The sequence below is a fragment of the Phragmites australis genome, chromosome 8 (genome assembly GCF_958298935.1).
Source record: "Phragmites australis chromosome 8, lpPhrAust1.1, whole genome shotgun sequence".
Classification (NCBI taxonomy): domain Eukaryota; kingdom Viridiplantae; phylum Streptophyta; class Magnoliopsida; order Poales; family Poaceae; genus Phragmites; species Phragmites australis.
Genome location: NC_084928.1, coordinates 5,479,671 through 5,496,115, shown reverse-complemented (window position 1 = coordinate 5,496,115; position 16,445 = coordinate 5,479,671). Strand labels below are relative to the sequence as shown.

Below are 16,445 nucleotides of genomic sequence, written 5' to 3'. Positions count from 1 at the left end.
CATGTGCTTGCACGTGTTTTTCTATCAAAAACTTGTTAAACATGTCCCAAACACCTTAGAGATGGTTCAGAGCATTTTGGAGAATCCCTATATACCTTGGAGAAGAAAAAGAATAGAAGGATGATGATGAGGGGAGACTTAGGAAAATTTCAGCAAAAAAAACCCCTCGTGGTCTGATCGGTGTCACCCACAATCTGACCGTCAGGTGCGCTGCCATATGGGTGCCACGTGGATTTCCTGTGGTCTGACCGCCCGAGCTCGCGGTTTGGCTGCCAGCACACAGAGGCTTGGGTTAAGTGGATCAATCACTTTCTTTTGCTCTCTTCCTCTCACTTTTCTCTCACTCTCTCTCTCTCCACCCGACCCTAGAGAGAGAGAGAGAAAGAGAGCTCTACTCATCACGTTCGAAGGCCAGAGATCTGAGGTGGGAACTCCCACGAGCTTCCCGGACTTCCCCAAGTTTTCCCCCTCTTCTCCCTCGCCGGAGACCCGTTCATCGACCGCAAGCTTCACCACCACTCCGGGAGTCGATCTGCGAATCAGAGCCTCCCCGAAGCATTCCAATCCAATAGAAAGCTTCCATAAGCTGAGGTGAGCTACCCCCCTACCGTTTCCCTGTTATTTCCGAGCTCGATTTTACCCTTGTGCCATTTAGGCCCAAGTTCAACGTAGCCTAGATCCAATCCATGGGGTATTTTTGAGTTTAGCTCAGTGAATGATGTTCGAATCACTTTATGAACACTGCACTAGTCCCATAGAGCATTTTGGTATCCTTTGTTGTCGAAGATTTCACCGAAATCCTCGTCGGTGACCCCACAAAGGCATTTCTGGCAAGGTCTGGTGGTCTGACTGTCGCTAGGGCTGGTCTAACTGCCAGTTGAGAACGGAGAATCCAAGTTAAAAACTTATATAAGAGTCTGATCGCCACTTGGGCCGGTCTGACCATTAGTGGAAGTTCTGATCGCCATCATGCCTATGATCAGATCGTCAAAGGCCAAAACTCTCTGCTGGCCACTAGTCAGACTGCCACCTCTATGTCGGTCTAACTGTCTGCCTGTTAAAGTTAGGTATACTTAGGTTACCTTGCCCGGGGTTTCAAACTTTGAAACCCTAATCACGTAGCGGTATTTTGCTAATGTTTTTGAAGCTCGGCACTCTATTATACTTCAATCATGCATCATTTGCGTGTTTTTCTGTCGTTCATTTGTTTATGCATTGTATTTTGTTTCATTTAGAGGACATTGCACCGCCAGTCCAAGTGAGTGAAGGCGATGCCAACCTTCTAGAGTTTTGCGAGTGTTGTGCAGGAAGTATCAGGCAAACCCCAGAGTAGCAAGGTAAGCATCTAACCATATTGCACCTTTCGATTTGAATTGTGGAGTCTAAAATTGATAAATTATGCTTTATGTAAGTTTGCATGTTCAATGAGTCGATGTAGGGCTTATATGGGTAGAACCTATGTGATCCATTGTCCTACCTGGTTATTTGATTATCCATATCCTTGTAGCTTTGATAACATTATTGATGTCTAACTTGAAAGTTATTCGAAATACTTAGCAATTCATAGGTCTTTGATAGAAGTCGAGCGATAGTGCAACCACTGTTTACGAGCTTAGGGCTTACTTATTGTTCATGAATATTGATCATGATGTCAATGATGGGATGAGATGTGAGGATAAGACGAGATATGAGCGCTGTTTGGGGTGTCTTCTACCCCGGAGGAGTTCCACGGGGTAATCCTGGAGAGGAGCCCGGGCATCATATATCGCTTTGCATCAGTTAAGCACTATTCATCAGTGCAGTTGGTTTTAGAACTTTCCATATTTATTGCATGTCACATATGGGAACGATAAGCCAAATAACTTTGTAGCTATAGCCTTTTGGCGTGCGAGTCGATGGCGTGAGCGGGTGGGCTTGTAGGGATATCCAGTTTGCTTTGGGAATAGTTCTGGATGACCCTGCACCTAGCGACGCATGATCAAACAGTTCATAAATGATGGAGACTATCAACTTGTACTTTCAAAGAAGAGCTTGAAGTATTCTTCTCACCACTTGATAATCTTTAATCTGCGTCAAACCTAGCCCATTCATCTCGTTGACAAGAATATTCAAACATGAGTACATGCCATTAGCACTTTCATGAGGTAGTTGTTTGATGCCATTTATCTTAGTAACAAGCACATGATATTTCTCATTGCGTACATCCTTTATACTTTCATGTATTTCAATGAGACTATTCCAAATATTATGTGCATTGGTGAGATAATAAACACGATTAATTGCTTCAACATTTAAATATGATGAAAGGATAATCTTCGCCAATGCATCTAATTGTCTCTCCTTGTTGGTCATGCAAGGTCTCATCCCTTCCTCGGCGACCATCCAAATATCTAAATATTTAGCTTGCAATTAACAAGTCATTAGAATTTTCTAACGGGGAAAATTAGTGTCTTCAAAATATGAAGCGCTATGGGTATTCATCCCTACCCCGGACATCGCAACTCTAGGATGTTAAGCCTATCAAGAGCACGAGACTCTGATACCAATTGTGAGAAACGGTGATGTTCTAAGAGGGGGGTGAATTAGGACACTTAAATATGTAACCTGCTTCAAAAACTTCACAAGATAAATATATCACAATTTCTTTCTAAATATGCTCTAGGTTTATCTAGTGTGTCTACTCTACCACTTAAGAGAATTGCAACCTACTATGGCAAGGTAAATTGCAAGAATGTAAATACAAAAACCTAAATAAGGTAGAGAGATAAACTTGGCACAAGGAATTTTTATCCCATGATATCGATGCATGAATGCCACCCCTACTCTACGTTGAAGCTCCCCCAAGGATATGCTCCCCGTCGGCACCCGGTCATAAATCTTGAGCCACCAAACCACCAAAACAAGGCCTTAAGCAAGATGAGCCATCAAGGAAAGATCTCACCACTAGCATCTCTTCCGATTACATGCCGTCATGATCACTTTGGAGATTGAGCCACCAAGGCATATATCTCTGTGTCCCCATACACGTGTCTTACCGCCACTCCATACCAAGTCGAAGGGTCAACAAGCTTGAACCACCAAGGTCCAAGATGTTGGCGAGTCACCAAGACTCCAAGGCGCTAGTATACCTCTCGGTACAACCTCGGATCACTCCTTGATCCACTCTCTAGGCAACAATCACCTAGCAACACTCTCTTTAGGCCTATAAGCACTAATCACTTACTAATCTTGTGCTTAATTGTCTTGAAAGATCACTTTAAACATTTTGGAGGCTTGGATGTATTCTCAAGTGTATATGGGTTTTTCTGGACTCCAGCAGCGTGCCACACATTTAAATGACTAAGTGGAGGGGTATTTATAGCCTGAAACCCACCAACTAGCCATTTTTCCAACGGCTTAGAAAAGCTGTTAACACCGGATGATTAGGTAAGAACAGTAGTACTAACTTCGGATCATCCGATGAGTACATCTTCAGAAACTAGCCGTTGAAACTCCACTCAATGCCTCTGTGAACACCGGACACTCCGATGTACCTTTAAATCTATCACCAAACCTTCCATGGATTATCTTGAGCCATTCGAGCCTTTGCAGCCTCTCTGTGTAAAATACTCTAGTGCATTCATCCTCAGAGTACCGGACCTTCCGGTGGATTGTTCTTCATTCTTCAACATTTGAAGTTGCCTCTGCAAGAAATGCTCCGTTGCTATAATCCGGTGCGCATAAACCAAGCACCGGACCATCCGGTGGGTTGATCTTTAGTCTTCTGTACTTGCATTCTTTTCTGCAGAAAATACTCCGGTGTTACCTAGTGCAGTTCACCGGATTATCCGATGAGGTTCTCAGCCTTCTCTCCTTTTTGTCAGAAATACTCCGATGAGCTCAACATATATAGCACTGGACCATCCGGTAAGAACAATTCTCTTAGAACTTCTCTAATTCAGTTAATCTTTATCTTGGTTGTGGTGACTTCTTTATATATTGCATCCATAAGATCTAATAATATATATTGTTAACAAACATATTAGTTACAATGACTATATTACCATTAATTACTATAATTATAATCATAGTCTAATAGAATCATTTTCGTTAAATGAGCTGATGATCAGTTACCTTGTATTACTCTATGCACGGGCAATCAACTATATTACCATTTGCTTGACAGCTTCTGATCATGTGAAGTTGGGATTGAGTTCAATTATGCCAAATTGTGTAGCAAAAATATGATCCGGTAGTCTGGTTGTATTATGTCTGTTCCCTCTTGATTAATTATATTCTTGCAATGGTATAACCACCCTTTCTATGTGATAACCTCATGTCGTGTAGATAAGAATTGCTCCCAGTTGGTTGTATGAGATCATTTATCAGTTATTACAGTCAAGTGCTACTGGTATTCTGCATCCATCGACAATTAGTACTTGCTCCCAGGTTGCATTTGGTTTTGGTTTTGGTTTTGCAGCCAGTTTGCATTCAGTGACTGCAAAGATATTTTAGCATATTTACATCCACATCGCAGCCTCTTGATCTATTGTTCCTTGTTAACTAAGTTAGGAATTAATTCATTCATTCTGCTCTTCCATGGAGACGTTCTTTTCTGACTCTTAACAATCTGTTGAAGAAGCTGCTAGGCTGTGACATGTTAGTCTTCTGAAAGGCAACAAGATCTACAGAATAGTTCAGTTCAGAATGACAAACTCTAAGGGGAGGCTGGCTTGTCCCGAAGAACCCAAACTGGTCGGCAGAGGACACAGCATGAACGAGGATAATGAAGCGTGCTCGACCAAGAAAGCTCCCTCCCTGATCCAAGCGTTGAGAAGGCCTATCCAGAACCCTTCTCTCCCTCTCCCTCTCTCTCTCTCTCTCTCTCTCTCTCTCTCTCTCTCTCTCTCTCTCTCTCTCTCTTTCTAGCTGAAAGCTAAGTCCTCACGTACGTCAAGAAGACATCTAAATTCAGGTGAGCCCTTGTACATGTTCCTTTCATTCTAGGGCATCCTTGCTGAAAGAACTTTAGAAGTTTTATGAAGATTTAATAAGTAATAATTTACTATAAATATGATATATATCTTAAAGATAGATCATCGTTTCATATCCGCCATTGCATGCCCATGGTGCTACTGTTATATGTTATCTGACAACAATGTCTGGCAGTAAATGTGGCCATGTGGGCTACCTCACCTTGAAGCTAAACCTGGACAAGCCTAGGCCCGATTTTGGACCCGCTCGACCAGGCCTCGATAGCTTCCCGGAGCCCGTCGCCGACGAACCGTGCTTGTTGAAGCCGCTATGTGACGGCGGCGCTTGCACGTTGGTTCTCCCAACAGGAGGAGGCCGCAACGGTGACGATGGCTGCGGCGGAAACGATGTGCAGGGTGGGCTTTGTGCCTGGGCCCAGTGGCCCGGACGAGGCCCGCTGCAGAACCCAGCCTCCAGGTCCGCCTGGAACATGTCCACGAACAGCCGCTGCAGGTCCTCGAAGCTCTCCTGCACGGGGACAGATCGATTGGTTCAGCACACGGATCACGAGGCGCGGCGCACAGTCCTGAATCCTGATCAGTTGCAGGAGTAGTGGGACTAGCAGAATTCTGGAGTCCTACCGTCGGCGTGGCTTGGCTCATCATGTCGGCCATCTCTCCGAGGAAGTCGCCCATCCCCGACAGCTGCGGCGCAAGAATTGATCACAAACAAAACCCCGTGAGCAATCTAATTTTCCTTACAAATCCCTCAAGAAATTAATCAAACTTGGCTTGGTCGGTTAATTACGTCATCCTCGTCGCCCTCGCTGTCGTAGACGCCGACGTCGTAGAGGAACCGCTTGTTGGAGTCGGAGAGCACTGCAAGAACAGCGACGACGGCGCGCGGGAGCGCGAGGCTCCGTGCACGCACGGCGCAGAGGACATGAGTTTGTTTGCCCGGGTTGAGTTCTAGACTTCTAGGTGGCTAGCTAGATGCCAACATATGCGTCGGCAGTTAAGGAACAGAGAGGATCAGAGGTTGGGAATGGTGATCACCGGAGTAGGCGCCCTGGATCTCCTGGAACCGCTCCTTGGCCTCCTCGACGCGCGCCGAGCTGCCGGACGCCGAGCACCTGTCCGGGTGCCATATCTGCCCGCAAGGAGATGGAGACGCAGCGGTGAATCAATTCAGAGGGGAGAAGATAGGACGAACGCCATTGATTTGCGAGGATTATTGCAAGAACTTGGAGGGCTCACGTACCATGGCGAGCCTCCGGTAGGCGACTCGAAGCTCGCCGTCGGTGCACTCCTTCTTGAGCCCGAGGATGGCGTAGAGATCGGCGCCGGGAGCGTCCTCGTGGAGCTTGCCGCGACCGGCAGCCATGCCGTTCTGTCGGTCGGCCAAGCGACTGCTCCACCTGCGCGCGCTAGCTAGCTACCTGGAGCCAGCCGGCTTCCGATGATCAGCTGGGCGGGCGCGCGTGAACGGCGAGCGATGCAAGAACGTCGTCGGCCCGTGCTTGTGCGCGCGCAAGTTGCTTGGCCACCTTGTGGTTCCACGAGCAGCGCGAAGGCTCCAGAACCGGGCCTGAGACCGACGGCTACTTTCCATTTTAAAGAAGAAAAGCGCATCGACCGTGTGCCAAAAATCATGAGATCAAGATACAGTGTATGTTTCGAAGAAAGAAAGATGCAATGAACGTGTAGAAGCCACATCACTTGCACATTAATTAATTAATCATCTGCACCCTTTTTAGGAAAAGTTCCTTGTTAAGGCAAGTTGTCGGTGGACTAACCTTATCCTCGGAATCGGATGTTCGCCGGGCCCGGCCTGCGGCGGAACCTGTCAGCACTTAGGGATAAGCGTGGAGCGATTTGTGAGTATTCGTAGATTCACTTTAATACAATTTAATTAACTAATTAGTTATTTTAATCTAATTAAAAGGATTAATCAGTTATTAAATTGAACTAGAGTAGATTCACGAATCATTCCACGTCGATCCCTACCGGTGCGACGATTGCTCCGACCTGTTGAACATTGTTTTGTAGAGAACATTTGGTGGTACTCCATTATTAGGTTGAGTTTGATTCGGTTTATTCTGGTTTCTGTTTTTTAAAGTTGAAAATCAAACTAAACAGTCCAGTTGTTGAGTTATTTTTTTGAAAAATTGAAAAGCTGATTCTGAAGAAAATAAACTATAAACTAAGAAGCTGATTGATAGGTTTTGGTGAGCTAACAAGCAAAAAATTATAAAAAACTAACAATTATAAGTTAAAAAATAGATTTTCAACTTAAAAAATCTCAGTTCAGCGCAATAGACCCTTAGCACTACAGAAATCAGAATGGACAACATAGCCTTGAGCCACGAGGTAGCGAGGGGAGCATCAGCGGACGGTGTGGGTGAGCCGGCCCCGGCCCCTCGGAGGAGATATTTTCAGGGGCCCGCCGGGCTCTGGAGAGTTCCTTCCACCCCTCGCCGGGCTTTTCGGCGCCACGAGACGTCTCGAGAATCTACGACGCGCTGGAAAGCAGCACCGTGTACGCCCAGCTCAGACGGAAAAGCTTTCCTCATCCGGCAAAAAAGCGTAGGCGACGACTAGGCTTTCCGGGCAAACGGAGCACCGAACCGTCCAGAAACGGTTTCGTGCCTATACCGTCCGTACACGTACGTACTCCATTTGCCTGCCACTTGTGCTTGATCTATACGTACGTACGTACGTACGTCCAGAACCGAAAATGAACTGACGAGTCTATCGGGTAAATTAGCCGTAACGTATACCTGTTAGATGCACCTACAACTACTCCATCTCTCTCAAAAAAATAAGGAAAAAAAGAGAGATGCACCTAGAACCATTATACTCCGGCGACCGACGTTTGGCTACCACCAGTTGATCATCTCGCTTTTGACTTGGGCAGAATTGATAAGCATGGCATCGATCGCAGGTGGAATCTATACGAAAAGAGAGCCCTGGCCACATTGTTCTGCCAGGTCGGCAAGTTCGATCTGAATCGCACGCCTGAGATAGGCCAACGACGAAACCGTCGGAGAAAATACGCCATGCGTGGTTGGCGTCTCCTTGCGACTTAGAGAAGAAACCACCTTGAAACACGGGCGGTTCGTCACCTCAGGTAGCCGAGTTAATTAGCATCATGCACCGCATGTTTTCTTGAAATTGGACTGTTGCTCAAGGTCACTTTGGAGGGGTCTGATTGGTGTTAAAGAGGAAACCTTATATGTTATTGAGATGGATAGTGGTGAGCTCTTCTCTAGTGTTACTATCAAAAGCAGAAGAGGTAAATCTATTTGGGAGGTAGTAAATGTTTATGGAATAGTACAATATGATAGGAAACCAGTTTTTCTTTGAGAGTTATATCAGAAAAAATTTAGAGCTGTTAATCCTTTATTGATTAAAGGTGATTTCAATTTCATTAGAATGTACACGAGAAATCTTTAGTTAATATATCTTATTCTATAAGCTTTCTCTCTGTACGCTAGTATCCCAGCACGTGGTGCTTTGTATAAAGCGGGGCCAAACCTTTGATCTATCATGCACCGCATGCAGGAGCTCGGTGTGGTGTCTGCGCCGAACGGGAAGCGATGTTGGGAGGTGTGTAGGTCGCCGCCGTAGATGGGAGACGACAGCAACGAAGTTGGCGAGAAGGCCTCGGGCCTCCTGCGGGTCGTCTGGATCCGCCAGATGCTCCACCGCTGGCAATCCTCCAGCACCGCCACCGCAAGAAGATCAAGCGCCGGCGACGCCGCGACGGATGGACAGAGCAATGGCGACACCGCCACGTCTGCCACCGCGGCGGACGATGACAACGACAGGAAGCCGCTGCTGCCGACGGAGACGGCGAATCGCATTCCGCGGGTGGTGGTGGTCGTGGCGGAGGGGCCGCGTCGGCAGGACGCGGAGGTGGATAATCCGGGGTCGTCGCCGAGGCGCCCGCCGACGTGCCGCGCGGGTGCTGCGCGGTGTACGTGGGCGCGGAGCGTCAGAGGTCCATGGTGCCGACGGCGTACCTGGGCATGCCGGTGTTCTGGCGGCTGCTGGAGAAGGCGGAGGAGTTCGGGTTCGACTACCACGGCGCCGGGCTCACCATCCCCTGCGACACGGAGTCCTTCAAGTACATCCCCGTCGTCATGGAGAGGCACCAGCAGGGCCTCGTCGACGACGGTACGCCACGACGCGCGTGCCCACCGTCGTACGCGCGCGGTCCGACGCCTCGCTGGCTGCATTGCGCGCCACCGAGCGCGCGTCAGCTGTGATTTGGGCCGTGAACGCGCAGCCTAATTTGGGCCTAGCCCGCACCGGACTCGATTCAGGTCTCGCTGCGGCCCATGATTCTGATTCGTTTCCTTTTTGTTTTGTCTTGCAGAAGGGAACCCCAAGGACAGGGAGAGCCAGGTGAATGAATCATCGGAGACTCGATGACAGGCTCCGGTACGCACGGCGCCGCCGGGGCATCGTGCAAGGCAGATTAGATTCTTCATGCGACCATGCACCGATGCACGTTGATGGTAGTAGTAGCGTTCAAGTAGAAGCAACGGCAGATCCAAAGCCACAATCTTCTTTCTCCTTCTCTTTCTCTTTCATGTTAAAAAAATCAAAAGAGACTTAGAGGCTCTCAAAGTGTTGGATCCGCCGCTGAGTAGAAGAAGACCTTTCCATTTCACGGAGGCACCCGACGGCTTTCTTCCTCCATCGTCACGGAATCTTTCGTCCGTCCTTGGGAAGCTATGGTCATAAGCATGTACGCGAACGGCGCATCGTCACGATGCGATGATTCATGTGACAGTACGTACTGCGACATCTAATCTAATCTAATCTAATCTAACAAGAAAGAAGTTGACGTGGACGTTCTTTTTCTGCTACCAGCCTCGCTCGCTCGTGCGCCCACACCAAACCAGCTAGACGGGTGATGTCCATTAAAAATCGATCCACGTGTCAGCAGCCACGGTCGCGGTGCAGTTAGTTACTCGGAGGATCTCCTTCCATCAGCTAGTAGCGCCGCGCCGTCTTCGTCGATCACACGGGCGCCGACGGCTGCCGGCGAGTGATTCCATCCGGCCGCACGGCCCCGCCACCGGATGCCTCGTGCATGGTCGCCATTGCGTGCTTCAGTCACTAGCATACCGCAGCCGGGAGCAGGCGACAGGTGGACATGCCACGTAGAGTACCAGTACGACGAGTACCACTCGTGATGAGAAGTCAGCGTCAGCGAGCGGGACCACTCGTGCCGCATGCCGGGTGTGCGTGGCAGGAAGGCAGGCTAACCACCGGCGACGATGATACGCCGGGAAGCGAGGACAGCGACTCACATGATCGACCAGACAAGGTATCCAGGCCCGGGCGGCTCGCTGCCAAGTACCAACTCCTCTCCTTTGGCTAGATTTCTTTTGATGGAGTGAGCAAAGGAGTTCCGGAAGTTGCGAACCGAGCATAGCTTAGTTAGTTATGATTTTTTTATAACACCTGTCCATCCGAATTAAGTTTTAGACTCGCTATGGATGGTTACGGTGAGGGACCTCTTCTATCACTAGGTGTCCTTTAAAGATTCAGCGATAAACAATCACACAAATATAAGATACAGTATATGGAAAAAAATTCTCTATTATTTATCTATGGAGACTTCACTCTTGTATTTATATATCAAAACCGCTAAGAGATAGAATCAATCTATAAGAGATAAAGATCTATTCCGATAAAACCAAACTCTAAGAGATCGAGACGAGTTCATATCTGTTGTAAAACTTTAGGTTTTCTAACACTCTCCCTTGACACTTCTCATGAAATGTAAAAGTCTCATCAAAACTCTCACAAAATCTAGTGAGAAAAATTAGAAAAAAGAGTATATAGATCGTGATATGATCATATGAATTACCTTGTTAAAATACTTATCATGAGAAATTTCAGAAAAAATCATTTAAGGAAAAAATAGTATAATCCACCCAAATGCTTCATATAATCTTCATGATTAACTTTGGGTATTTAATCTTCTTGAGTAAGGTTTAATTCTTCGTATCGATATTATGTGAAAATTCTTCCTCTGAAATATGCAACTCTCTAAGCCTTATCATTATAATGCTACGAACACATCTTTCAAAACTAGATACAGGTAAAGACTTAGTGAATAAATCTGCAAGATTTTCAAATAATTTGATATGTATTATCTTTATTTCATTCATTTTATGCAATTCATGAGTATAAAAGAACTTGAGGTTGATATACTTCGTTAAGTTGCTTTTTACATATGTCGATTGCACTTGTGTAACACATGCAATATTATCTTCATAGATAATGGTAGAGGTACTATTAGTGTTCAAGCCATATGACTACTGGATATGATTGATCACTCTTCTAAGCCACGCGCATTGTTGTACAGTTTCATATCAAGCTATTATTTCCAAGTAGTTCACGAAGTAGTTACAAGACTTTGCTTTGACGATTTTCAGGATATTACAGTTCCACCATATATGAAAATATAGTCAGTCTATGATTCTATTGTATACAGGTCTGACAGATACCTAACATCTGCGTATCCAACCAGACTTATATCCTGATTCTTTCTATAGAACAAACCTAGATCTTATCTACCTTGTAAGTAACGCAGAATATCCTTCACGTCCTTCCAATACCTTTTAGTAGGCTCTGCACTATATCATGTAAGTAGTTTTACTGCAAACGGTATGTTTGGACTAGTGCAATTAGCCAGATACATTAGCGCACCTATTATACTTAAATATAGAAATTTCGGTCTCAATACTTCCTCCCTCTCTCCTTTAGGTCTATAGGGATCTTGATCTGCTTGTAATGACTTTCTGACCATGGGGGTTTTAGCGGGAAATGATTTTCCAAAATCAAATTGCTCCAACAACTTTTGAGTGTAGTTTAACTGATGTACAAGAATTCCATCTGTCACATGCTCTAACTGTAGGCCTAAGAAAAACTTGATTTTACTCAAATCTTTCATTTCAAATTCAGACTTCAAGTACAAACATGCTTCCTTTATTTTTTCTTTTATACCATTGATATTCATATCATCTACATATACATATATTACGCAAAATCCATCCTAGGACCTTCTTATGAATTCACAAGGACAATACGTGCTATTTATGTAGCCTCGTTTTTCAAGAAATTCACTCAAACGATTGTACCATATTCTATCTGATTGTTTCAACCCATATAACGACTTCTTCAATTGTACGTTATAAGTGTGTCTTTCTTGTATCCTGATTCGGTAATGGTATTCCTTCAGGTACTTTCATATAAATATTTGAATCAAAGCTCCCATAAAGATATGCAGTTACAACATCCATCGATTTCATTTCCAACTTTAGATTAACTACCATTGAGATTAAATATCTAAAGGTAATATCACCCATCACCGGAGAATAGGTTTCTCCATAATCAATGCATGGCCGTTAAGTGAAACCTTATGCACCTAGTCGTACTTTGTATCTCATAATTTCATTCCTTTTATTCCTCTTACGAATAAAAACTCATTTGTATCCTACTAGTTTGATGTGGGGAGGTGTACGGCATACTGGCCCAAAAACCTCTCTTTTGTTCAGAGACAACAGTTCAGTTGTTATTGTCTTATGCCAGTCTTCCTAATCTGACCTCATTCTATATTTAGTGAGTGATGCAGGCATAGGGTCATGATTTATAACTGTGACAATTTTATTTGTGAAGTATATATCAACTATTCTTGTTGCCCTTAGGGTTGGACGAAAAGCTCGAAGCTCGTGAGCTAGCTCAGCTTGTGTCTGGCTCGGCTCGAATCGTTTAGATAACGAGCCAAGCCAAGCTAGAGTTTTAGCTCGTTTAGATAACGAGCTGGCTCGCAAGCCAAACGAGCCAGGAGGCAGCCCATATAACATTGTGCAGCCCAGACCTAGTAGCCCATTTGCATAACCAAATATATACCCCCACTCCTAGGAACCCTAATGCAACATCCCATTTCTATTCTCCCGCAGCCGGTAACTCGGTGAGCAGTGAATCAGCAACGCCATCCTCCGTCCACAGCAGTCCCCAATCCCCCGTTGGTCGTCCACGATGTTCGTGCTGTCGGCCACCTAGATCCCCAGCCACCTCGGCTACTCAGCGTCATCGTGGACCTCTGTTCACGTCACCTATAGTCCTTCGATAGCCAAACGAGCTACCTCGCGAGCCAAATGAGCTGGCTTGTGAGCATAACGAGTCGAGCCGAGCAGGCTTTTTTGTTCATTTCTTTAACGAGCCGAGCCGAGCTAGCTCGTTATCTAAACGAGCCATAACGAGCCGAGTTGGCTTGTTATCTAGCCCTAGTTGCCATGTTCCAAGATCCCCTTGAATTCACATAGTTTATTGCTATTTCATCATAGGTTACACTTTTAGATGCTTATACATCTTGCTCTTCATTATTACTTACTGTAGGAGCAAGGTCCTTTAGTTTACCAGCATCAATTTCAACGCGCGTATTTTCGCTGGTTTATTCCTACATGGGAAGATTCGAATCCGGTATGCCTACTTCCTTAAGTTTTATACCATCACCAGGTCTCAACTGCCCCCCCCCCTCTTCCTTTTCCTTTGGGGCGTTTTTATGATCGGTTGTGGTAAGCTCTCATTCCCCACTTTCGCTAGACGTCTCCGGTTATTTGAGACTTGAAGAACCAAATTTTTTATCCTTTTATTATTTTTTGGAGCTCCTAGGACAATGTGAGGGGTACCATCTTTTGGTACTTTCACCCTCTTTGGTGCATTGCGTGCAGGCACATGCGACTTAGTCATGCTCTTCAAATCACAAAAATGATCAGGCAGATCGTTTGCTAATTTCTGCAGATCGATAATTTTCTGTACTTCATCATTTGCTTCACTAGTACGAGGATCATGTGCCACAATTCCTTCGGCCTGCCAAATAATTTCCTAATATTTTTTATCCAAGAGTATATTTCCACCCCTAATGATGAAAAATTATTTTTATAAAAAATACAATCAGCGAAGTGGGCTGTATGCAAATTTCCAGTTATTGGTTCTAAATATCAGATTATGGATGCAGTCTCATAACCGATATATATTCCAACTTTTCACAAAGGTCTCATAGCTATTCGCTGTGAGGGCGGTATTGACACATAAATAGGAAATTTTCAGAATTAGCCCTTGCATTAGTTGCATAGGTGACTGGATATTATAGGAGGATGGTCTATAATTAATGAGAGCTATTGCATGTAATATTGCATATCCCCAACATGTAGCAAGCCAATTATAGTGCTGCAATAAAGGTTTAGCAATAAATTTTATTCTTTTTATCAGTGCTTTGGTTAGTCGATTCTGAGTGTGGTGCAGTACAGAATTGTCAACTTTAATTCTCATACCAGTGCAATAATCATCGAACGCTTTAGAAGTAAATTCTCCAGTGTTGTCCATTCTAATAGACTTCACTCGATGGTTAAAAAAATTATTTCTGTTTTGTATAATCTACGAGATCAACTTTGCAAAGGCATGGTTGCAGTTAGATAATAGATATACATGCGGTCACTTAGAGTATGCGTCTATCAATACCATAAAGTATCGAAACATGCCAGATAGTGGCTGAATAGGACTGTAAATATCCCCTTGGATTTGGTCCAAGAATGTAGAGATTTCATCTTGTACCTTCAAGGTAGACGATCTTATTATTAATTTTCCGGTAACACATGCATGACATACAAAATCTTCATGATTCGAAAAATTCTTTATATTTATACCATGACCTTGTGAGTTAGTAATTATGTTTCTCATCATTCTAAGACTAGGGTGACATAATCTATCATGTCATAGCGAGAATAATTCTGCACTACAAAACACAGTCTTTAAGGTAGTGAACATTTTATGTGCTCTAATGCGAGGTGTAGTAGAAACCACGGCTCATGGAGGAAAGTTTTTCTAGTATTCTCACTTCACTATCACGCTTAGTGATGAGTATGTGCTCCCTACCATCTTCTTCACCAGTTTTTACGAGGAAACCGTTAGCACATTGTCGGTGTATTAGGAACCAGGGGTCCCTGAGTCCCAAGACCGGACCGGCCGTCCGCCACATGTCACCATCCCGCGGGGTCCACCCTGCAGGAGAAGAAGAAACTAAGTCCCGGGGGAAGGTGCTCGGGGCCGTAGCCTCTAGGTTCCCGAGCACCCCGGTTCCCCGATGATCCGCAGAGTCCAAATACCGGGAAGGAAGTGCTCATCCAAGTGCTCGGGAGAGAGTGCTCGGGAGACTCGGTTCCCCGAAGGTTCGCGCAAGATCGTCCGACGACTCGAAGGGTCCCATCGTCGGGGTGTTAGCCAGTCAAGGGCCCAATGCCGCATTTAATAGGCACGCGCGGCCTGGCATCCTGACATCCTGACATTCTCAGCTGCCCACGCCCCAGTGTCAGACCCTGCCATGCACTGGCAGGGGGGCGTGGGTCCATTAAATGCACGGGTCCCGTCCCGTTTCATCTGGATGCCTCGGGATAACGTTGCCAGGATCGAAGCGCTCCGCCTGCCACCCTGCCCTGGCAGAAGAACAAGACAGGGTGGGCGCACCGGGCACCTCTGAGGCTGCCCGGTGGGCCCCCTTAATGGCGCCGCAGGGCATCCACAGTGGCGGGTGGTCGGATGCGCGCCGCATTTTTCCACCGCCCCTGTCACTTCGCCAAAATGGAATGATGACGCTTTTCTCCGTGGCACCTTGGCACTCGCATCCCCTCTTTCCCATTCAGGATATGTTGAGGTCGGCGCGCCTATAAAAGGAAAGGATGGAGAACACATAAAAGGGTGGGAAAAAAAGAAAGAGGACGCAGACGCTCGAACCAGCTCAAGCCAAGCTAGAACACGAGAGCCTCAAGCTCTCTATAAGTGGCTCTCTCTTGTAACCAGATACATCCTTGAAGAATTCCCTTCAAGGATAGATATAGCACTCACACAGGAGTAGGGTGATACGCCTCCGCGCGGCCCGAACCTGTCTAAACCTCGGGGCACCCATTTTTCTCGCATTAGGGCGATCATCTTCCACCAGCCACTGCATTTATTTCCGTTCTCACTTATTTCCCAGACAAGATTATCCAGGATCATCCCCCCGGCCGAATCTCTAAAAAGGGGTCTCTCGGGATCCCTGCGACAGGAGTTCACCCTCCGACACACATGTATCTTTAAAAGTTAAGAGATTTCTTGTAGATTCAGGGTACAACAATACTTCTTTAATGTGCAATGTAGTTCCCATAGGTAGTATGATTGTGGCTCTTCTGAAACCTACTATGCAATTATCACTACCAATGATAGTCATCACTTTTTCATAGCTATTTCTAATAGAATGAAAATACATCTTTTCTCTTAAGATAGTATTTGTAGTTCCACTATCCACAATACACACTTCCTACATATGGGCGTCACATCTATTCTATAAAGCATTCAATCATTCATATGCGAGAAAGTAGCAACAAGACTAAATACTTTATTAAATAACGAAAATACTATTTACATCAAAGC

General features: G+C 45.5%; 1 protein-coding gene across 1 annotated transcript; it reads right to left on the bottom strand.

Moving 5' to 3' along the window:
* Nucleotides 1–5,025: 5,025 nt before the first annotated feature.
* On the bottom strand, nt 5,026–6,548 carry LOC133925796 (uncharacterized). Its single transcript, XM_062371546.1, has 5 exons — nt 6,214–6,548; nt 6,009–6,102; nt 5,761–5,831; nt 5,595–5,657; nt 5,026–5,481 (listed from the first exon to the last, which is right to left on the bottom strand). The coding sequence occupies exons 1-5, from the start codon at nt 6,334–6,336 to the stop codon at nt 5,167–5,169; spliced, it is 666 nt and encodes a 221-aa protein (XP_062227530.1). The 5' UTR covers nt 6,337–6,548; the 3' UTR covers nt 5,026–5,166.
* Nucleotides 6,549–16,445: the final 9,897 nt, after the last annotated feature.

What these genes read in the sequence shown, in the direction of transcription:
- LOC133925796 (XM_062371546.1), bottom strand. Translation starts at nt 6,336, where the DNA reads ATGGCTGCCGGTCGCGGCAAGCTCCACGAGGACGCTCCCGGCGCCGAT. An exon ending in GCGAGGGCGACGAGGATGAC is followed by an intron (nt 5,658 to 5,760) that starts GTAATTAACCGA and finishes CTTGCGCCGCAG; the next exon opens with CTGTCGGGGATGGGCGACTT. An exon ending in TGAGCCAAGCCACGCCGACG is followed by an intron (nt 5,482 to 5,594) that starts GTAGGACTCCAG and finishes GTCCCCGTGCAG; the next exon opens with GAGAGCTTCGAGGACCTGCA.